At 37.6% G+C, this 21,245-nt stretch overlaps 2 protein-coding genes across 2 annotated transcripts; one reads left to right on the forward strand and one right to left on the reverse strand.

Moving 5' to 3' along the window:
- Nucleotides 1-950: 950 nt before the first annotated feature.
- On the forward strand, nucleotides 951-4,005 carry LOC143552357 ((DL)-glycerol-3-phosphatase 2-like). The gene is made up of 6 exons (XM_077042601.1): nucleotides 951-1,023; nucleotides 2,836-3,060; nucleotides 3,137-3,197; nucleotides 3,266-3,413; nucleotides 3,517-3,596; nucleotides 3,677-4,005. The coding sequence occupies exons 1-6, from the start codon at nucleotides 960-962 to the stop codon at nucleotides 3,828-3,830; spliced, it is 732 nt and encodes a 243-aa protein (XP_076898716.1). The 5' UTR covers nucleotides 951-959; the 3' UTR covers nucleotides 3,831-4,005.
- An 854-nt stretch (nucleotides 4,006-4,859) lies between these two features.
- On the reverse strand, nucleotides 4,860-8,655 carry LOC143552363 (NADPH--cytochrome P450 reductase 2-like). The gene is made up of 16 exons (XM_077042606.1): nucleotides 8,358-8,655; nucleotides 8,217-8,276; nucleotides 8,053-8,129; nucleotides 7,876-7,933; nucleotides 7,713-7,796; nucleotides 7,574-7,610; nucleotides 7,417-7,486; nucleotides 7,162-7,338; nucleotides 6,971-7,063; nucleotides 6,586-6,895; nucleotides 6,345-6,496; nucleotides 6,162-6,258; nucleotides 5,848-6,075; nucleotides 5,638-5,760; nucleotides 5,438-5,551; nucleotides 4,860-5,124 (listed from the first exon to the last, which is right to left on the reverse strand). Exons 1-16 carry the CDS (start codon nucleotides 8,604-8,606, stop codon nucleotides 5,044-5,046), a joined length of 2,010 nt encoding a protein of 669 aa, XP_076898721.1. The 5' UTR covers nucleotides 8,607-8,655; the 3' UTR covers nucleotides 4,860-5,043.
- Nucleotides 8,656-21,245: the final 12,590 nt, after the last annotated feature.

A 21,245-nucleotide genomic window follows, 5' to 3' on the forward strand; every position in this document is an offset into this window, starting at 1 on the left:
GATTTCAACTAGAATCATTGTGTTTTATTAGTCTTTATCATTTGTATAGATCTAGGAATACTAAACGAGCCGAACATCTGTTTCGTTATAAAACGTTCCTTTAAATGAATCGATTTACGAATACGATCTAGTCTTGATGTAGGTATTGTTCGTCACAACATTCTAGCACCCACAAGCTCGGGTCTTTTCCTTCAGATTTTGGTTCGGGATATAGGAGGGTGTTTGTGTGTGTCTTTGAGAATGTATGGAGGCTAAGGATAGGAATGAGAGTTTAGGGTTTTAGGAATGTTTAAGGGGTTTATATACCCTTAAGCCCATAGACCTAAGGCATATCACCATTCTTTATTCCATCTTTTATATGTCCAAGCCCACACTCTAATAGTTTATTTATCTAAACGGATTAACGACACATTATAAAATTAACGAAATTTATTTTATTTATTCTTTTCAAAAGCAGGATGTTACATTCTCTCAAGCCACCAAATTGTTTTATTTGTAAATGGAGACTTCTCATGCATTTGACCCAACTTCACGAGTATGGGTCTCACCAAACCACCCAGATATCCCTTAAACAGGTTATAACATCTCATTTATTTGTGAAACATTTTCATCATCAACTCATAAGTACATTATTAATTTTCTTACAATAAATAAAATTAAATAAAAAATATATAAACATCATAACGTATAAACGAAACGAATGATGTAAAACAACCCGGGAATAAAATTAAAATCTAGGAGCAGCATATATAATAAAAATGACGTTTGATTTATTTATTATTATTATTATTGTTGTTGGTTTTATGAAACGAGAATATCGACATGATTTTAAACCTAATAAGTGGCAAATCTTGGGTTTAGTTACTACTAAAACGCCTACATCAACAGCAAGAAGATCCTCTGTTAGTATCAAAACAAAGCTCCAGTTTCAATCTCAATCGCGGTCTTCTGTATTAAAAATGGCAGAGAAGGAGAACAAGTCAATTACTCACGTCATCTTTGACATGGACGGCCTTTTGCTCGGTTAGTCACAGCCTTCAACCATACTTTTATATATATACACATTCAGATCTATTAATTAATTAATTAATTGCGACTTGTAAGTTTCATGAATTTGAAGATTGATTGATTGATCTTAAATAAATAGGTTATCTTGTGCGTTTGATTTTTGTGAATAGTACACAAGTCATTATCAGTTCCAGTTAGTTACCTGCAAGCACATCTAATACTTTTCCAATGAATTTTGTCTTGTTAGATGATTTTCAAAAAAGTTTAAAAAAACGATAATTTTTTTTACGAATTTAATCTCTCTCAGATGATTTTTATAAAAGTTTCAAAAATATGGCAAGCGTTAGGAATGTGGTGGTTGATGATGGTGGTGTGTAGTGGTGGTTGATGATGGCGGTGGGTGATGATGGAGGTGGGTGGTGGTGGTGGTTGATGATGTCGGTGGGTGGTGGTGGTTGATGATGTCGGTGGGAGGTGGTGGTGGTGGATGATGGCGGTGGGTGGTGGTGGTTGATGATGGCGGTGGGTGGTGGTGGTTGATGATGGCGGTGGGTGGTGGTGGTGAATGGTGGTGCTAGGTGGTGGATATGATTTTCAAAAAAGTTTTATAAAGAACTATTCTTTTTATGTAAAAATAGATAACTTTCATTTAAAAACCATCGAATTTAAATAATTTGTAACAAAATTCGTCTTTTCTGACAACTCTTCTTTTTATGCAAAAAAAGATGAAATTCACCTGAAATGCGTCGGAGGAGATGAATTTATGAGAAAGAGATTTTGGCTAGAAAACTATCGGCTCAGACAGATTTGGTTGCAACTTTCATGTCACCTTTACACGTGTCAATCTGTGACTGGTTACGAAAACTCAAGTCACGATTCCCAATCTCACGTTCCCGATTAGTTTGGTGGGACTAGTTTGGTAATTAAAATCAATTTTGGACTATTTTTGTATTCTCTCTCCTATTTTGGACTAAATTGGGAATTTTCCCTTTGTTTTTTCTTTCCTGAAAGAGTTGTTTTAATAACACAATGATATAAACTTCAGTAATACAAAGTAGAAGATCTTTAGTTGTTCAACATGTAGTGATGTAACAAGTAAAATGCAAAGCATAAACTAATATAATTCAAGGATTGAAAAAGAATAATACAACATTATTACAATAAAGAGGGAAACAAGTTCATTTGACGAGGTGATATGAATGTATGATACACTTGGGTTGAAACGGGCCAGCATTGACAAAAAACAATAAAAAATTCTTCTCCATCAATTAAAATCTTTGAACAACGTGATATAGGAGGTTGCATGCCACTTTAAGGGAATTTCAACCAGTTAGGCCAGTTTCCCTTTTAGCTAACCTTGTTGGATTTGACCCGTTTAAGATCAAACAGAACTCAAGTCAGCCATTTATAAATAAACGGGCCAAACATACATGTTGTTTATATGTACCCAAACCTCGGATCTAAAGCAAGAAGTCGTCAATTTTGAAACTGAATCATTTGCTGCAACTGCCCTTCTGTTTGAAGATCCAACAAAAACGGATCATTATCACTAAAACCCTTGTAAAAGAACACATAATCCTGATGGCTTTTAACCCACAAACTGATGATGGCATCATCATCTTCATCAAGTTCAGAACTTGATCGTCTAATGAGTTAAAAGATCATTTCTGTTAGAAACAACTTGTTTCTCAACTGATATTTGTCTCCTAATAGATAAAAGTATGTTTCTCATGTCAGAAACCAACAATTTATTTCTGGTCATTTGTTTTTTACATACTTTAATGTCTTAGATATTAAAAAGAATCATACAGAATGCTGTGTTGGCAGATACTGAGAAGTTCTATACAGAAGTACAAGAGATTATACTTTCAAGATTCAACAAAACTTTTGATTGGTCACTAAAGGCAAAGATGTTGGGAAAAAAAGCAATCGAGGCTGCACGTGTGTTCGTTGAAGAAACTGGAATTAGCGATTCACTCACTGCTGAAGACTTTCTAATCGAACGCGAATCTATGCTTGAGGAAATGTTTCCCACAAGTGAACTCATGCCAGGTGTCATATTCTTCATTATGAATTAAAATCAGCATCACAGTTCAATATATATTAAATTTTCATTCGCCAATTGTAGGTGCAAGCCGTTTAATCAAACATCTGCACGCCTCAGGAGTCCCAATTTGTGTTGCAACAGGGTATGTATGACTAAATATTAAGTTTAAAAGTTTAAACAATCATTAACCGACCGTATATGTGATGACAGCACTCATAAACGGCACTTTGCATTGAAAACACAAAGACACGGTGAAATATTTTCTTTGATGCATCATATTGTGATGGGAGATGATCCGGAAGTTAAACAAGGGAAGCCATCACCTGATATATTTCTTGCAGCTGCCAGAAGATTTGAGGTAAATCTATTTCCAAAACCGTTGTTTTTTTTTTCTTGAAATAATAATAATAATAATAATTTAGTTGTTGACAAACTTGTTTCAAATTATGTGGATGAAACAGGGTGAAGCAGTACATCCTTCCAAGATTCTTATTTTTGAAGATGCGCCCTCGGGAGTTCTTGCAGCTAAGAATGCTGGAATGTAAGTGCTTTAATTTTAATTTATTTTTTATGACTTAAGTATGTTAGTATGTTAATCCCGAATCTGTAATTAAAATGCAGGTCTGTGGTCATGGTTCCAGATCCGAGACTGGATAGCTCTTTTCATGAAACTGCAGATAAGGTTTTAAGTTCATTGTTGGATTTTGACCCGGCCGAATGGGGTCTTCCTCCGTTACCGATGCAACAAAATCAACCTAGGGCGTGTTTAAGGTGATTGAAATTGTGTCTTAGTTATCGTTGTATCATATTTTATTGTTGGATACAGTGGCAGTATTGTTTGCTGCTGACACTTTCATTTATTTGACATTCATAACCATGAGGTGAACTTTTAAGTACGTTGCTATAATTGTCAAAAAGTGAAAGTATGTTGCTGCTTTTTTTGATGATTTTCAAAGTACGACTCATGTTGTTGGTAAGTATGCGAACGTGCGTTGATAATTTGGTTCACCTATGATGTTTTGCCACGACTTTTGACTTCTTAGGACAGTTGTTTAATTCAAGAATTCTTAAGAATGAAAATTTAAGACATCAGTCTTCACTAAATAACTTTTAAAACAGTATTTAGGTATATTTATATAAATAAAGACCCTTAAGTGTAGAACTTATAAGCATTAGAAATGATTTGAGGTGCCAAATGTTTTTCAAATTGTGTTGAACCATTTGGGTTTCCGGTTACTCTTGTATCTCATTCAAGTGTCTCAACGGGTGCAAGTAAAGTGTTTGCACTTTCGTCGTATCACTGGTCAGATGTGTGATCGATCACTGGTCACTCTTCTGAAGAGTTAATAACAAAATGAAACTATGGACCCATAGATTAATAGCGGTGCCAGTGCCACTCCCTCTAGTGTAGTCTATGTAGACTCTCCGAATTGGGTGGCAACAGGCGATTGTTAGTTTGGAGTTTCTTGAACGAGCTATATAAGAGTGATTACATAAATCGGTTCCTTTCGTATTGTAACTAAACTGACGTTAAGCATAAAGTTTCATAATCAAAAAAAGATATAAGACAATAACATATAAACTTCACCAGTCACTACTAATAAATTCTGCATTACAAAAATGTAAATTAGTTTCATTGTTGTTTTCTTATAAAGGCATAGCCTTTAAAGATACGGTAGTATGCTTGTTATATGGATAGAAGACTTTTAACTTTGATATATAAATCGTTTTATTATTTTCTTCTCTGTTTCCTGTGTAAATATATATTATTATTCTTGAAATAAACATGATAAACACTTGGATAAACAAGAAACAAGATTTGTATAACAACATTACATAAGTAGCTAGCTATATTTAGCCTTATAAATTACAAGAAGAAAAGAATATGTAGAAAAAAGAATTCCAAATTCTGACTGACTGACTATAAAGGATCAAAATTATACTTGTTCATAAATTCCCCTCACTCTTCTTTATTTTGCTTTTATTCATTACCAGACATCACGGAGGTATCTTCCTGACATTTGTAGATTCTTCACATACAGCTCCGCTTTAGACGAGTCCATACTTCCCTGAAAATGCACGAAACAAATTATACACCGATCATGTTTAGCCCATAAACTGAATAAAATAATAACAAACATATTCTAATTTTCTTTAAACTTGATTCATTATTTATGCAGTTACATAGAAGTAATTTAGGATTTCAAATTTCCACATTCTTTGTTTTCCAATTTGTCGGGCTTGTTGACATAATTGAAACCAAAAAGTCAACTTTGCACATCTAAAATCTGATTAGTCAACATTACCCCATTCCTAATAATTGCCATTATAATATAAAAACAAAAAAAAATATTAATGGAAATAAAGTCAAATGTCTGGTACCTGTTCTTGCACAATGGTGTGAAGGGTACGGTGTACATCTTTAGCCATGCCTTTAGCATCACCACACACGTATAAGTATGCTCCCTCGGAAAGCATGTTCCATAAATTCGAAGCCTGCAAGTCCCATAACAATTAATATTATTTAATAAAAGGATGCTGTACATAAATTGCACTTTCTCATTCTTTTATCTTTTTTTTACCTTTTGGGTCATTTTATGTTGCACATATTCTTTAGTTGGACCCTCACGCGAGAAAGCAACATCAAGCTCAGAAAGCGCACCGTTCTCCACAAAGTTGTTCAGTTCATTCTCATATATGAAATCCTAATTTTTTTTAAAAAATGTATACAAGTTAAGATTTAATGTTAAAAGGAATAAAAAGTTTATATATAGTTTGAATATTGAAATTACCACTTTACGGTTTCTACAACCGAAGAACAAAATAGATGACCCAAGTTCAGTTCCAGCTTCCTTGAGTGCTAATCTTTCTTGAAGAAAACCTCTAAACGGAGCCAATCCCGTTCCGGGACCAATCATGATAACTGGGACCTTTGGGTCCGCTGGAAGTCTGAAGTTTGATGTTCTAACAAAAATAGGTGCCCAACTGCAATCTTGACTTTCAGTCAAAGGCACAGCATTCTGAGATAATTAAATTAAACCACCAAACTTAGTCAACAAACTAAAACTAATTAACAATTTCAAGCTTTTAAAATCTGTTGAAGTACCTTCATCCAGGTTGAACAGATTCCCTTGTGGATACGGCCTGCAGGAGTTTTCTCGTAAACTAATGCACAAGTAACATGAATTCTGTTGGGTGACATCCTGTAATAATAATAATCCATTAACCACATGAAATTAATTTGAGTAATCTTTTTAGCATATAGATTGAAATTTATAAATTTACTCACTTTGGAGAAGATGAAATAGAGTAGTATCGAGGCTGCAAACGTGGACCAATAGCAGCAAAGAAAACCCCGAGCGGAGGCCGGGCTGACGGAAAAGCTTCCATGACTTCAAGAAGACTTCTTTGCTTTGCAATAATCCAGTCAGCATATTCATCCTAAACAGAAATATAAATAAATAAATAAATAAATAAAGAATATCAAGTGAACAAGTGATGATGAATAATGATATGAAGGAATTACAGACCTTGCCCTCCCGAGATGCAAGAAATCTAAGCCGATCAGCCCCAGTGGGATCAGAAGCATGAGCAGCTAGAGCAAGCAAAGTTGACTTTTTGGGAGAAGACAACAGATCTGCATAATTGGTCAATGCTTTTCTTAAAGTGCAAGGAGGAAAAGGCGGTTGTAATGTGGGTCCACCGAGTGGTGTTCCATCTTCATTATCTGTGTGTAAAGAGAAATAAGTATCTGCTGGTAATCCAATCAGTCTCTCTGCTTCCTCCACTACTTCAGTTAGGTTTTCACAGTACACACCAACATGATTCCCAGTTTCATATCTAAAGATTATACAAAAATATTAATATTTAGTAGGAAAAATGGGAATAATAATACTGTAAAAGTCAATAACTTACGAGAGTCCAGTGTGAGAGATGTCAAATTCAAGATGAGTGCATGACCGATCAGATTCAGGGGTATGAAGCTCTTTTTTAACAGCCACATCGGATCTTTAAAACAATTTAGAGTTACAAGTTAGGTTATATGGATGTGAATATGTGATTAAGTTGGAAATTAGAAGATAGCATTAAGTTATTATTTATTATACCTGCAAGGATGTTGAGCATCATGAACAGCATGACCATTAGTTTGACTATGATCTTCAGAAGGTTTGTCATGAAACACGACCCGATATTCAGGAATGGCAGCTGTGTAAGGAGTAGCAGCGGTTTTGTCATCTTCATCACGAAGCAACAGATCCAATTCGGGCCACACTAACTCTTTCCTGAAGAAGAACATTTGATAAAATGTTACATAAATTCACATTTTTTATCAATATACTATTACCATTTCTTAGTAATACCATGCAGTAAAATCATCTTCAATTGATTGATCATCATCACCAAGGCCTACTGGAACAAACCGCTTTGCACCTGAAAATGGCGAAAACAATAAACATCCAATCAATGAAAATCAGCATGAACTGAGTATTTGACAAAACAGTATGCAAATAAACATACCCTGCTCTGTGAGACCCTCATCAACCACTATGGCAATCTACATACACGACACACAATGACAGGAATTCACAAATTATTAGTTTAAACACAGTCATCAAAAAGGCAGCAGCATCATATTTGTTTATGATATATTATTCACCTTGTTGAAATGCTCATATTGTCTGTTACCAAGACCAAACACACCGTAGTTAAGTTTTTCAAGCCAAACGCCTTTCTCATCTCCCTACACAAACAGCACCAAATACGGAATCAAACCCTAGATCTTAATCTCATAACTTCAATCCACAGCATTTCTAACCTACCTCAGTAAACCATTTATAAAACCTTGCAGCATTATCCGTGGGCTCACCATCTCCGTATCTACACCACACAAATTTCATTCAATCAGTAATCCACCACCTGCCAGCTCTAAACAGATCTCACCTAATTGGATCTACACTCTAAAACAGTCTAAACAAAGACGAAAGAAAGAAGATTACGTAGCGAGGAAGAAGAAGGCGTAAGTCTCCTTCTTAAGCTTCTCCGCATACTCATCATCATCCGCAGCATAATCATCCTACACATTAATTCAATTCAATTCAATTCAATTCCTATTATCTATCCTAAATTGAACCGATTCGGCACAATTAAAGTGAAGACTGACCAGATCAACAACTTTAAAGACAGCCTTTTCGCATCTTGCTTTCGCCTCATCGAAAAGCGCCTGCAAAAGAAAAGAGGTCAAATTGAATTTAAATAAAATAAAACTTTTAAAGCAATAACTTTGTTAGTTATATTGAGGTACCTTAGCGAAGCCTTCAGCGGTTCCGGTTTGAGTGCCGAAGAAAATCGTGACCTTCTTCTTACCGTCATCCACCTCCTCAGGCTCCACGTGTCGCTTGGGCACAACGATCTTGGGCGGTTCGAGTTGCTTACCGGACTTGGATCTATTGAACACCAGATAAACGAAGCAGCCTACAAGGACGGCAGCTGAGGTGGTGAGTATGAGCAGCAGGTCATGGTTCTGGAGAAGCATAGTCAACGCCGGCGGCATAGTTGAATCCAATTGGCCGGCGATTGAATTTGATCTAGAGAGAGAAAAGAGGTTAAGTTAAGTTAAGTTAAGTTAAGTTAAGTTAAGGTGTTTGGGATGTTGTGTTGAGAGATACATACATACATACATACATACGTGGGGGGTTTTAAGGGAGGAGGGAGACATTATTACCATACATCACAGCGCCTACCAGACCAGACTAATGGTCAAACTCCCTTCCTTTTAACCGTGGTTAATTTATTTTTATTTTTATATTTATATATATACTAGCACACGGGTTAGAATAACTAAATTTATTTAAACAATAATATAATGTGACATACAAAAAAATATATTCAATAGATATAAAGATATATTATATGGTATAATAAATTACACACTATACAATATGAAAATAGAAAATTTATAAATCTCTAAATATTTCTTATACACAATATTTGTAACTTTAGTTGTTTTTCAATACTTAGTAGTTTCACATTGTTTCTGATTTTAACTCTAGATAATGCAACAAATAACTGGTCATGAGTTAAAACAAATTGTCTAAAAAACAAACCAACGATCTACAATGATTGACCTTCGATTTTGTTAATCTTCATTCCAAACAAAAATTAAGTGAAAATTTCATTCTTTAAAATTAGTACTTTTATCTAAAGGTGTAGGATTTAAAAATTAATAATTAAAATTATGAGTTCCAATATTATTTCGGATATGATTTCGGCTTTTATAGCACGGTAATCATATTGTATATTCACATGTAGCCTAATTTCATTGCAATTACCAATTTTCTACTTAATATTTTAATCAGTATCAGTTCAACATCAACTTTTAAAACTAACCTATGACTTAACAACCTTATATTTTGAGGTCATTTAAAAAGTCAAGAAACTAATACTTTCTTGTAACGTATCATTTATGTCTGATAGATACCATACGAAGAATATAAGGATATACAAAGTCAATTTATCGTCTGATTAACAGTGTGCTAACGTTTAACATTTGTATTCCAAAGGTAAGAAGTTGTCTTTACCGCATGAAAAACCAAAACATGTAGTATAGTGTTAATATTTTTGTGGATTTTTAAGATGATGAACTTAACATAAATGATGCTAGATTGATTAAATAACAAATTAAAAAAATGTTGTAAATGACTACTTTTTTAAACCAACCCGTGGATCGAACCCATTCTAATAATAAATTGTTTTGACTTGAACCATGTTTGATACTTTAACCGGTTAAAGAACCCGTCGTTTAAATTAACATAAACGTCACTGAGAACTTCAATAGTTAATTTGTCTTTTAAGAGTTTGAATAATTAAAAAGAAAAAAATGTATTTAATATGAGAGAGATGAAGGAAAATTTAAAATACAAAATTATTAATAATAAAGATAAATGTATTTAATATGAGAGAGAGGAGGGAAAATTTTGTAAGGATTAATATGGTGATGACATGTGACAATAAGAAAGTTTTGTTTATTATATAGTATAGATTTTAGAAAACTTTTGGAAGAATTGTGTATAACGGTGTTTGTATGTAACATTTACTTCAACTTTTGTGATTATCTTTACTAATTTTAATTAGTATTGTTTATTTAACATAACTGATTTTAATATATATAAAAACACAAATGAGCTTTTAATATAGAGTTTAATTGGTGCGATAATAAGTTTGGTCGGGTGTGAAGTTGTATGTCTCAAGTTTGACCCTTTGATGGGTCTCTTTTTGTGTGTTATTTTTAAATACAAATGTTCAATATAACCACAATTAGTTTTTATCAAATTCAAGTTGTTTTCTTTGAACTTCATAAAAGTTAATACAATTTAAAACTATGATAAATTTAGTTTTTTTTAATATTCTTTCGGATTGTTTTATTTATCTTGCTTTGTTGTATCTAACGAATGTCGTGTTAACACTTATTGTTTTTTCTTATGTTATTGGTCAATATGGCACATCGTGCACGGTGCAACGTTTTACGTTTACTTTTCATTTGGTTTTCTTAATGGCTAATGATAATTACTTGTCACGCGAGAGGAGACGATGACCGAGAATGATGGTGGCGGTGACGTGTCTTCATGTTTTCGAGTAAAGTGGATGTGTGAATAAACAATTTTACACACCCCTGCAACGCGGGGGATCAAATTCTAGTTATATATATAAAAGATCCAATACAATAATCTTTTATCATCGTCGCTGTCTCCTCACCTAGGGTCGAAATTCATCGCCGTTCAAGCTTTGAACTAATTCTCCAGGTAGTTGATCTATTTCCCATATTAATTTATGTTTCCGTGATGTTCGATTTGTGCCTCAATCATCAGGATGGTATACGACACGTTAACCTTTTGCTATCATGAATCATATCACATGATCTCGAAATCATTAATATATTGTCAAATTAATCAATTCATCTGAACAAACACATCTGGATCTTCAATCGAATTAATTTTTGACTTGAGAATAGTTGGTTTTAACCTTGAAAGTATAAGGTTTTAAGCTTGAATATTTTAGGTTTTAACCTTGAACGCTTAGGTTTTAACCTTAAAAGTAGTAGGGTTAACCTTAAACATTTTAGGGTTTATCATTAAACGTTTTAGGGTTTATCCTTGAACGTTTTAGGTTTTGGAATTTGATTTGAACGAATTTGTTTTTTTTAACTTGAACACTCACTGATTTTTATATCCCAGTCAAGCGATTATTATACGTTAATTCACACACACACACACACACATATATATATATATATATATTATTTTTTAAAACGGCAACTTTCTTGTGTTTTTTTAAACCACAACACCCCCCCCCCCCATTAGAGAGTCTCGACGCCTGATCCGTATCAATATTACAATCCTCACTAAGGCTCGAGCTAACTACAAATCTAGGAAGATAGGGGTAATTCAACAATAAGGATAAAATAACTCAACTTACAAACTAACCTAGTCGATAGCTAGAAAACCGCACGTGGTCTCGCAACGGGTAACTAAATCAACTAAAGCAGAGAGATAAGCTAACCCCTAAGGTTTTGGTCCAACTCAAAGAGGATGATCCTACTGACCTAAAACATTCAAGAAACATAAACTCTAATGGCACGCGTCTACCACAATCAATCAACACACTCAGTATTAACCGAACTAGCAATTAACGACTACACGAAACAAATTCATACAATAATCAATTACTCGGGGCTCATGCAACCTAAATACATCTAATGGCAGCAAGGTTCATGGAATAGTATCACAAATTATGAACTTTACAATAACTAAACAATCAAACACGAAATTAGCATCGAAAAGTGATAAATCAACCGTTAAACATCAAACCTGGGTGATTCGAACAAGTTTAGCCAAGCATAATGAATGAACAGCAGATAAAATAGATAAATATGATAAACTTGTTCATTAGAATCTGATTACAACTTGTTTGAATGTCTAAAACTCAAAAACGAACTCACAATCGTTAAAATACTCAAAACCGACAACCGTGTGATGAAATAACGAACCGGCTCCTCCTCCTCCTTGGTATTTCATCTGGAACAGGTCTTGGATGGCTGTAATGGTCTAAAAATCGTTCATAGGGTTTATGCTCCATATATAGATGTTTAAACACCTCCTTCATAATATAAAATAGTTTAAAACAAGCCCACAAGCCCAATAGAAGACAAAATAGATGGGGTAGCTGATTCCTGAACATTCTTGGCCGCCTTGGGGACATGTGGGACGCCGCTTAGCATGGGCATGGATTACTGACCTGGTCGCGTAGCGCGTCCAGGTCTTGGTTGCTCGTTTCTTCGGTTTCTGACTCGTTTATCTTAAAACGCACATACCGGCTTCATCCGAATACCGTTTGATCCAATTCTTTCTTCATTAATCTCGTTTTTTTGCTCTCTTAAACATGGGACCTATCATATACACAAACATTTAATTTAATGCAAGAACAAGTTATATTTGTTAACGGTTTACGCACAAAACAACACAAAACGGGATAAAACACTGTGTTTTGCAACACATCAAATATCCCCACATTTGAACCTTTTTCTTCCCTGAAAAAGAAATCTACACAGGATCATAACCAAGTGAAAAACAACAAACTCCCAGATTATTTAACATTATTAAAGCACAAGAAACAGCTCGACATATTGACCACGATTGCCGGTGTTGTCCACTTAAACTCAGCGACTAACCAATCAAGCCCCCAATTGCATCAAGCGTTTTAAGTCCAAAAATCAAGCCTACACCTACCCCATCTCAGACAAAGAGAGCTAGAAGAACTAGAGTCGAAGCAAACTGGTTCGACAAATCACCATAAGCCAATGACTTGTTGATGGTACTAATTAGACGCACTCGGTGAAATTTGATGGATGAATGGTCCTGTGGAGGTACGAGCTATTCCTAAATATTATTGGAATTTGTCCTATAAATTCCTCATTTGATATTTATTGACTAAGAACCTTCGAGCCCCAATAGTGTATCCTCAAAGTCACTATTCCCTTTGTAACACGTAAACTCTAAATCCCGTCTAGTATGTGCATCTTTGGCCTCTTTTACTAACTTTAAAAAATGCTTCTTTGGCATTTTACAATACATAACTTTCTCACAATCATTTGCTTTTTTTTGAACAACTTTTCGGAATACTCATAACTTTCATAACATACTTCTTTTTTTTTCAATCTTTCTTTTATTATTTTTTATATCACCCTAAAGTATATAACTATTTCTAAGCTCGTAAAAAGATGGACATGTGGTGGTGTGCTGGTTTGAGTGCATCTAAGTCTTACCATCTCAAAGTTTTTAGATTATGGTAATCCTCCCTAAGCATCGAAATTCGGTTTCACCGTTTTTCAAATTATTATATATGTAAAATTTGCTAAAGAAGCCTATCAAAGCTAGTTGGGCCTACCGCCACATCCCAAATCAGGTATGCAAACCATCTCTTCTTTTATTATTATATTATATTTTTCAAAAGTTCCGAGATTTCGTTAACACAACGGTAATAATATCATTTCCTGCTTAACGTAGAAGAAAAACAATTTTAACGAACTAACCCTAATTCGTTAACGGAAGTTTAACGAACTAGCCTAATTCGTATGCTAATTCGTTAAAGAAAGAATGACGAACTAGCCCTAGTTCGTATCCAAATTCGTTAAGGAAAATATAATGAATTAACCCCAATTCATTATGCCCATTCCTTAAGGTCCAATTCGTTATGATGACCAGTTCATTATAAAAGGGTCATTCATTATAAGAACCAGTTCGTTATAAGTTTCAGTTCGTCTTAAAGGTCAATTCGTTATAAAGGCTAATTCGCTATGAAGGTCAATTCGTTATGAAGTAACGAATTAGCCAATTCGTTATGAAAGACAAAAGTAACGAATGAACCCTAGTTCGTTAAGAACTGGGTAACGAACTAGAAGTTTAATAAAATGACAGAATTGTAACACCCCGACCGATGGCGGATTATACATCGGGGCGCTACGAATTGTTTCATTACTCGTGACACTATTTGGGTGTCAATATTTAATAAATACATTTCATTGCGCATGCGCATAACACACCATAAAGTAACATAAATCACATATCATAACTCATAATATTCAAATACATAAATTTGTCTTGTTATATTTTAAACTAGGTCCAAAGTAAAAGAAAACATCCTACGTGTCCTCGAGTTTCCAAAAGCAGCTACAACAAACCTGAACATGTGTTAAAATAAAACGTCAACACTTGCGTGTCGGTGAGAAATCAAGTTTAATAGATATAAATAGATAATAACAAAGCACTGCGCGCAACATGTGTATAACTGGTGTTCAACATAGTGTGTAAACAGATTGTGATCAAGCCTAAATAGATCATAGCTCATAGTTCATAGCGTGCTCCAAATCGAGCAAAAACAAATAATCATTCGTGTATGTGCAAACAAACCAAGAAAATCGTAACAATAGGTCTCCCGTGTTCATCTAATGGATCCATGAAAACTTCGGAATAGGCCGATCAAAGCGGTTAATGATCAACACATACAAATATACAACACTAGTAAACGTCCATAACACATGGGTTTTGCGCACATAATTTCATAAACAAGTTTAAGACTCAAATTGTACGAACACATGAACATCCCAAAACGTTAAAAATAAAAAGGGATTAGGTACGAGATTACTCACTTGTAAAAGGTGTGTTGAAAGATAATGCAAGAACCAACTTTTAAACAAGCGAAAGTTAACCTATAATTAAGAGGTTATTGGTTTAACGATTGGTTTTTATGTCTTGAATATATGTAAGTCACTTAAACAAATTATTTAAAAAAATTATTATTAATTATTTACCGAGATTTCTGGGCAGAAAAAAGAGAAGACGGATTGCAAATAGGGGAGTTGGAGGCGTCGCTGAGGATCTTCGGCTGAGAGTAAGGGAGAAAGATTTTGGGGAGTGTTTAAGTGTTTGAGTGTGGTGTTTAATTATCCAAGAATTTAGTTTTATTTATAGGAAAACCCTAGGGAACACATCCCTTGAATTGGGGAAAAGATCTTATCAAATCAAAGCAAAAGATATCAAAAGCAAGAGATATGGTGGCAGCTGCAGGGGATGGGGAAGGCTGACAGGTTACTGTTCATAGCATGGGAGAGGTCAGTCAAAGTACTGTTCAATACATGGAAAAGAAGATTTTAAAAGATTATGCCAGTTACTTTTTCTAACAACCAAGAGGGTTGGTAAGCAAGCTGCGCCGAAAGTGACCTTTCGGACAGATGTCAGATCTGGCCTACTGTGCCCATACCTTGGCAGGTATAGCACAGAAGATAAGATATTTCAAAAGCATACAGGCTGGCTTAAACTGGAGAAAAGACTTAAGTGTCTAGCGCGAGAAGGCTGACAGAACAATCCTTAGCGCGCCGCGGGAAGAACTACAGTCCTTAGCGCGCCGCGGGAAGAACTACAGTCCTTAGCGCGCCGCGGGAAGAACTACAGTCCTTAGCGCGCCGCGGGAAGAACTACAATCCTTAGCGCGCCGCGGGAAGAACTACAATCCTTTGCGCATCGCGGGAACAGTTCGCCTCGCGTATCGCAGGAACAGCTGGTCTTCACGCAGGCTTCCTTGTAAGGAGTCTGGCGCGTGGAGCTGCGCAGACATCCTTAGGCGGGAAGAACCAAAGGACAAGCAAAGAGTTAAGAGAAAAAGGGGTTCAAGGCTCAAGGGTTAAGCAGAGGAGCGGGACGGCGACAAGAGAGAAAAAGGGGCGGGATGGCGACAAGAGAGAAAAAGGGGCGGGACGGCGGAAAGGAATTATTATTATTATCATTATTATTATTAGTAATATATATATACATATATTTGATAAATTTATAAAGATTATAATCAAATTTTAAATCTTAAAAATCGGATCCGAAAACGGGTACCTGGGTCGGGTCGGATTTGGGCAGATGTCACAGTCTCCCCTACTTTAAGAAATTTCGTCCCGAAATTTATCTCGAAGTAGGATGCGCAGAGAAAAGGTGCGGGTATTTGATCTTCATTTGATCTTCCCTTTCCCAAGTGAACTCGGCTCCGCGCTTGGACTCCCAGCGAACTTTGACAATAGGGATGCGACTGCGCTTGGTTTGCTTCACCTCGCGATCCATAATCTCAACAGGCTTCTCAACGAAATGCATAGACTCATCAACTTGAACTTCATCAAGTGGTATGTGGAGGTTCTCGTCAGCTAAACATTTCTTGAGATTGGATACATGGAACGTTGGATGCACATTGCTGAGCGCGGGCGGCAGGTCCAGCTTGTAGGCAACCTTTCCCACTCTCGCAAGAATCTTGAACGGACCAACATAACGAGGTGCAAGCTTACCTTTCTTCCCAAAGCGGACAACACCCTTCCAGGGCGACACTTTGAGGAGAACAAGATCACCAACTAGAAATTCGAGAGGCTTCCGCCTGCGATCTGCGTAACTCTTCTGTCGGCTTCTGGCAGTCAGCAGATGATCACGGATCTTGGCGATTTTATCGGTTGTCTCTTGAACTAGTTCGGGTCCTGTGATTTGAACTTCACCCACTTCGTTCCAACAAATCGGTGAGCGGCACTTTTGACCGTAAAGTGCTTCAAATGGGGCCATACCGATGCTGGAATGATAGCTGTTATTATAAGAGAACTCGATCAGAGGTAGGTGTGAATCCCAATTACCTCCAAAATCAAGAACACAAGATCGAAGCATATCCTCAAGGGTTTGGATGGTTCGCTCAGACTGTCCGTCAGTCTGAGGATGATATGCAGTACTCATGTCCAAACGAGTTCCTAACGCAGATTGGAGAGATTTCCAAAAGCGAGATATAAAACGGCCATCGCGATCGGATATGATGTTCAAGGGAGTACCATGACGGCAGACAATTTCCTTGACATATAGATGTGCAAGTTGTTCCACACGGTAGGTTTCACGAATGGGCAGAAAGTGGGCAGACTTGGTCAATCGATCCACTATTACCCAAATGCTATCATGTTTGCTTGCGGTCGAGGGTAACTTGGTGATAAAGTCCATTGCTATACTTTCCCATTTCCACATAGGAATTTCTGGTTGTTCGAGCAAACCAGATGGGCGTTGATGTTCAGCTTTTACCTTAGAACAAGTTAGGCATTTAGCTACGAACACAGCAATATCCTTTTTCATACCGGGCCACCAATAAGTAAGGCGCAAATCTTTGTACATTTTGTCAGCGCCAGGATGAATGGAATATCGAGTTTTGTGCGCTTCACTCAGTATGTCAACGCGAAGAATCTCATCATTGGGAATCCAGATGCGATTGAGATAACAGAGAGTTCCATTCAGGTTAGGGACTAGATGCGTTTCCGCACCACACGCTAACTCAGCGCGTAGGTTGCCTTTGCTGATCGATGCGCGCTGCGCGTCGCGAATGCGCGATTCAAGATTGCTTTGGATCGGCGCGAAGTGAAGCTGCGTGCGCGGTAAAATACAGTTGAGTTGACTGGGTTTGCGGCTGAGCTCATCGGCTACCACATTAGCCTTTCCAGGGTGATATCGGATCTCACAATCGTAATCGCTGATAGTTCGTTCCATCGGCGTTGTCTCATGTTAAGTTCCTTTTGATCAAAAATGTGCTGAAGGCTTTTATGGTCGGTGTAAATGATGCACTTAGTACCATAGAGGTAGTGTCTCCAGATTTTTAAGGCAAATACAACTGCGCCAAGTTCGAGGTCGTGAGTCGTATAATTCTTTTCATGAATTTTGAGTTGCCTTGATGCGTAAGCGATAACCTTGCCTCGTTGCATAAGTACACAACCGAGACCTTGGTTGGAGGCATCACAATAAACGACAAGGTCGTCAGTACCCTCTGGTAACGTTAGAACAGGAGCTTCGCACAACTTTCGCTTGAGCGTTTGAAAGGCTTCTACTTGCTTCGAGCCCCAAATATACGGTTTGCCTTTGTGCGTTAATGCTGTTAAAGGCAAGGCGATTTTTGAGAAGTTCGAAATGAATCGCCGGTAGTAACCAGCTAAGCCCAAAAAGGAACGGATTTCGGTAAGAGTGGTCGGTGAAATCCAGTTCTTGATTGCTTCAATTTTGGATGGGTCGACATGAATACCCATCTTGTTTACAACATGACCAAGAAACTGTACTTCGCCAGACCAAAACTCACACTTGGAGAGTTTGGCATAGAGTTGTTTGGTTCGAAGCTTTTGCAACACCAACAGAAGATGTTGTTCATGCTCGGCCTTGGTTTTGGAATATACCAGAACGTCATCGATAAACACGATCACGAATTGGTCCAAGAAAGGCCTACACACCCGGTTCATTAGATCCATGAAGACAGCGGGTGCGTTGGTTAAACCGAAGGGCATGACCAAGAATTCAAAATGACCGTAGCGGGTTCGAAAGGCAGTTTTGGGAATATCTTCTTCGCGGATACGCAACTGGTGATAGCCAGAACGGAGATCGATTTTGGAGAAACAAGAGGCACCTTGGAGTTGGTCAAAGAGGTCGTGAATACGCGGTAAGGGGTACCGGTTCTTAATGGTGAGCTTGTTCAGCTCGCGGTAATCGATACACATGCGAAACGAACCGTCTTTCTTTTTAACGAACAAAACCGGAGCACCCCACGGCGAAGAGCTAGGGCGAATGAATCCTTTATCGGTCAACTCTTGAAGTTGACTTGCTAATTCTTGCATTTCAGCGGGTGCAAGTCGATAAGGAGATTTGGCTACGGGGGATGCACCAGGGACAAGATCAACACGAAACTCGACTTCCCGAGCGGGAGGTAAACCAGAAAGATCTTCGGGAAAGACTTCAGGAAAGTCACGCACGATGGGAATTTCATGAAGTTTCTTCTTTCATTCATCGGGTTTGACCACATGAGCTAAGAACGCGACACATATCTTTTGTAAAAGTCTTCGGGCTTCAGTGCATGACATAAGTTTAAGACCGTTAGATGGTTTCTCGACGTAGATATGAAGATCTTGACCATTTTCCCGAGGAATGCGAATCAATTTCTTGGCGCAGATTACTTCGGCGCGATTTTGCGAGAGCCAGTCCATACCAATAATAACATCAAAACTTCCAAGAGGCATGGGAATGAGGTCGATTAGAAAATCGTGTTCATTAAGGTTAAGCGTGCAATCTTTGATCACGGAGTTTATTGTAATTGTTTCACCGTTAGCCATTTCAACTGTAAAGTTTCCGTTTAAGTTTATTCGCGGTCGCGCAAGTTTTTGTTCAGATGCGCGAGAAATAAAACTCCTATCGGCGCCAGTATCAAAAAGTATAGATGCATATTGTCCGTTAAGTAAAAATGTACCATTAACCACGTCATTATTCGCTTGCGCTTGGTGCGCGGTTATATTAAAAGCTCGTCCGCGCGCCACTTGGTTTGAAATTTGGTTAACCGGATTAGCTTGCGTAATTTGTACTTGCAGTCTCGGGCACGCGTTCCGGAAATGACTAGGGTCACCGCAGTTATAGCACGACCTGGGTCGTGGATTATGGTATGTTGATTGTGGGTTTTGCGGGTAGGTTGGTGGTGTTTGCGCGATTGGGTTGGTGGGAAGGACTCTACAGTACTCAGCGGTGTGACCAATACGGCCACATCGGTTGCATTGTCGACACGGGGCTTGAGTTGGGTGATGAAGTTTACAGGTTGGGCAAAAGGGTTGGTTTCCTGTGTAAGGTTTCTTAGTTGACGGGGCAGGGAGCGCGGAATTGGTTAAGGCATAGTTATGGACTACAGGGGGTGTTGGGTAGGTTGACAGTGGGTTAGGAGCGTGTACTGGAGGTTGGTAGGCGGGTTGCTGGACAATGAGCGGGTTGGTAAGCGCGTAGGCTTGATGATTGGGTTTGCGCCTGCGCTTGAGGTTGTTACAGTTTGAGGGTTCTGGCTTGGTTTCTGTTGGTTCTGGGACAGTCTTGGTGAGTTTGGTCTTCTCGGCTCCCCGCAGGAATAGGGTTCCTGCCCTGACATGGTTGTCGCTGAGCACAGCGGCCAACTCGATGGCGTCAGAGAGGATTACTGGGTTCCTGGCCCATACAGAATCTTGAATTTCCATGGGGAGACCCCCAAGAAACTTTTCGATGGCGCGGCGGGAAGGGGTAACTAGGTGCGGGACAAGCAAACTTAGTTCGTGAAAGCGCGTAGCGTACTCGCGCGCTTCGCCACTGTACTGTTTCAAGTTCCAAAATTCCTCCTCAAGGCGCTTTACTTCGTTGGGAGGGCAGAATTCTCGAGTCAAAAGATCCTTGAATTCCTACCAGAGCATGCTAGAAGCAGCCTCTGCGCCACGCGCGTGAGCTACTCCGTTCCACCATGTAAGCGCCCTTGATTCCAGGACACTTGAGGCGTATAAGGTTCGTCGGTCTGGAGGGCAATGGGTATGGAGGAAGGTGTTCTCAATTTTCTCGAGCCATTGGAGCATTACGGTGGCTCCTTCGAGCCCTGTGAATTTCGGAGGGTTACCCGCATTAAAGGACTTAATATTGTACCCGGAGGGGTTGGTATTATTTTGATTTAAGGCTTGGGCTATTGCGGCGGCCATTTCCTGGGAACGACGCTGCATACGTCTGCGCGAGGCTTCTCTCCTCTGATGTCGGCGAGCTGATAGCGGAGGCATTCTATAATAGTTTTTGTTAATATCTTGGTATGGGAAATCGTTTTAGCGCAAAGTATATCATTGTAAAGCTTGTTTCGCGGAGTTAAATGCTATCAAATTTTGAAGTAAAATATGAATTTAAATGCAAACTTAATACAGGTAATGAATTCGAATTGAAAATCGACAATTCATGCATCACCAGGACTTTTCAAATCTTCAATTTAAAATATACGAGTAAATGAGTATTGAAGGTTGACAATTCATGTATCACCATGACTTTTCAAATCTTCAATTTAAAATATACGAGTAAATGAGTATTGAAGGTTGACAATTCATGTATCACCATGACTTTTCAAATCTTCAATTTTAGAACATAAAGTTAATGGGGATTGAAAATCAACTATTCATGTATCACCATGACTTTTCGGATTTTCAATGTTAAGTCCCAACAACAAACGAATATGTAAGTAAAGAAACGAAATGAAATTTAACAATAAAAATCGAAAGATCGCGGATAAAACATGAAATCATGTGCTGCGTATGCGCAAGCATATTTTATAAATATCGAGTAATTAA

This window comes from Bidens hawaiensis, unplaced genomic scaffold (assembly GCF_021521415.1).
Source record: "Bidens hawaiensis isolate Kalapana, Puna unplaced genomic scaffold, B.hawaiensis_p1.1 tig00016852_1, whole genome shotgun sequence".
NCBI classification, from domain to species: domain Eukaryota; kingdom Viridiplantae; phylum Streptophyta; class Magnoliopsida; order Asterales; family Asteraceae; genus Bidens; species Bidens hawaiensis.

Bases quoted from the DNA above. Each gene is read 5' to 3' on its own strand.
- LOC143552357 (XM_077042601.1), top strand. From the start codon at position 960: ATGGCAGAGAAGGAGAACAAGTCAATTACTCACGTCATCTTTGACATG. The intron at 1,024-2,835 runs GTTAGTCACAGC...CTGTGTTGGCAG, and splicing joins CATGGACGGCCTTTTGCTCG to ATACTGAGAAGTTCTATACA. The intron at 3,061-3,136 runs GTGTCATATTCT...CGCCAATTGTAG, and splicing joins CACAAGTGAACTCATGCCAG to GTGCAAGCCGTTTAATCAAA.
- LOC143552363 (XM_077042606.1), bottom strand. From the start codon at position 8,606: ATGCCGCCGGCGTTGACTATGCTTCTCCAGAACCATGACCTGCTGCTC. The intron at 8,277-8,357 runs GTACCTCAATAT...TTTCTTTTGCAG, and splicing joins CCGCTGAAGGCTTCGCTAAG to GCGCTTTTCGATGAGGCGAA. The intron at 8,130-8,216 runs GTCAGTCTTCAC...ATTAATGTGTAG, and splicing joins TCTTTAAAGTTGTTGATCTG to GATGATTATGCTGCGGATGA.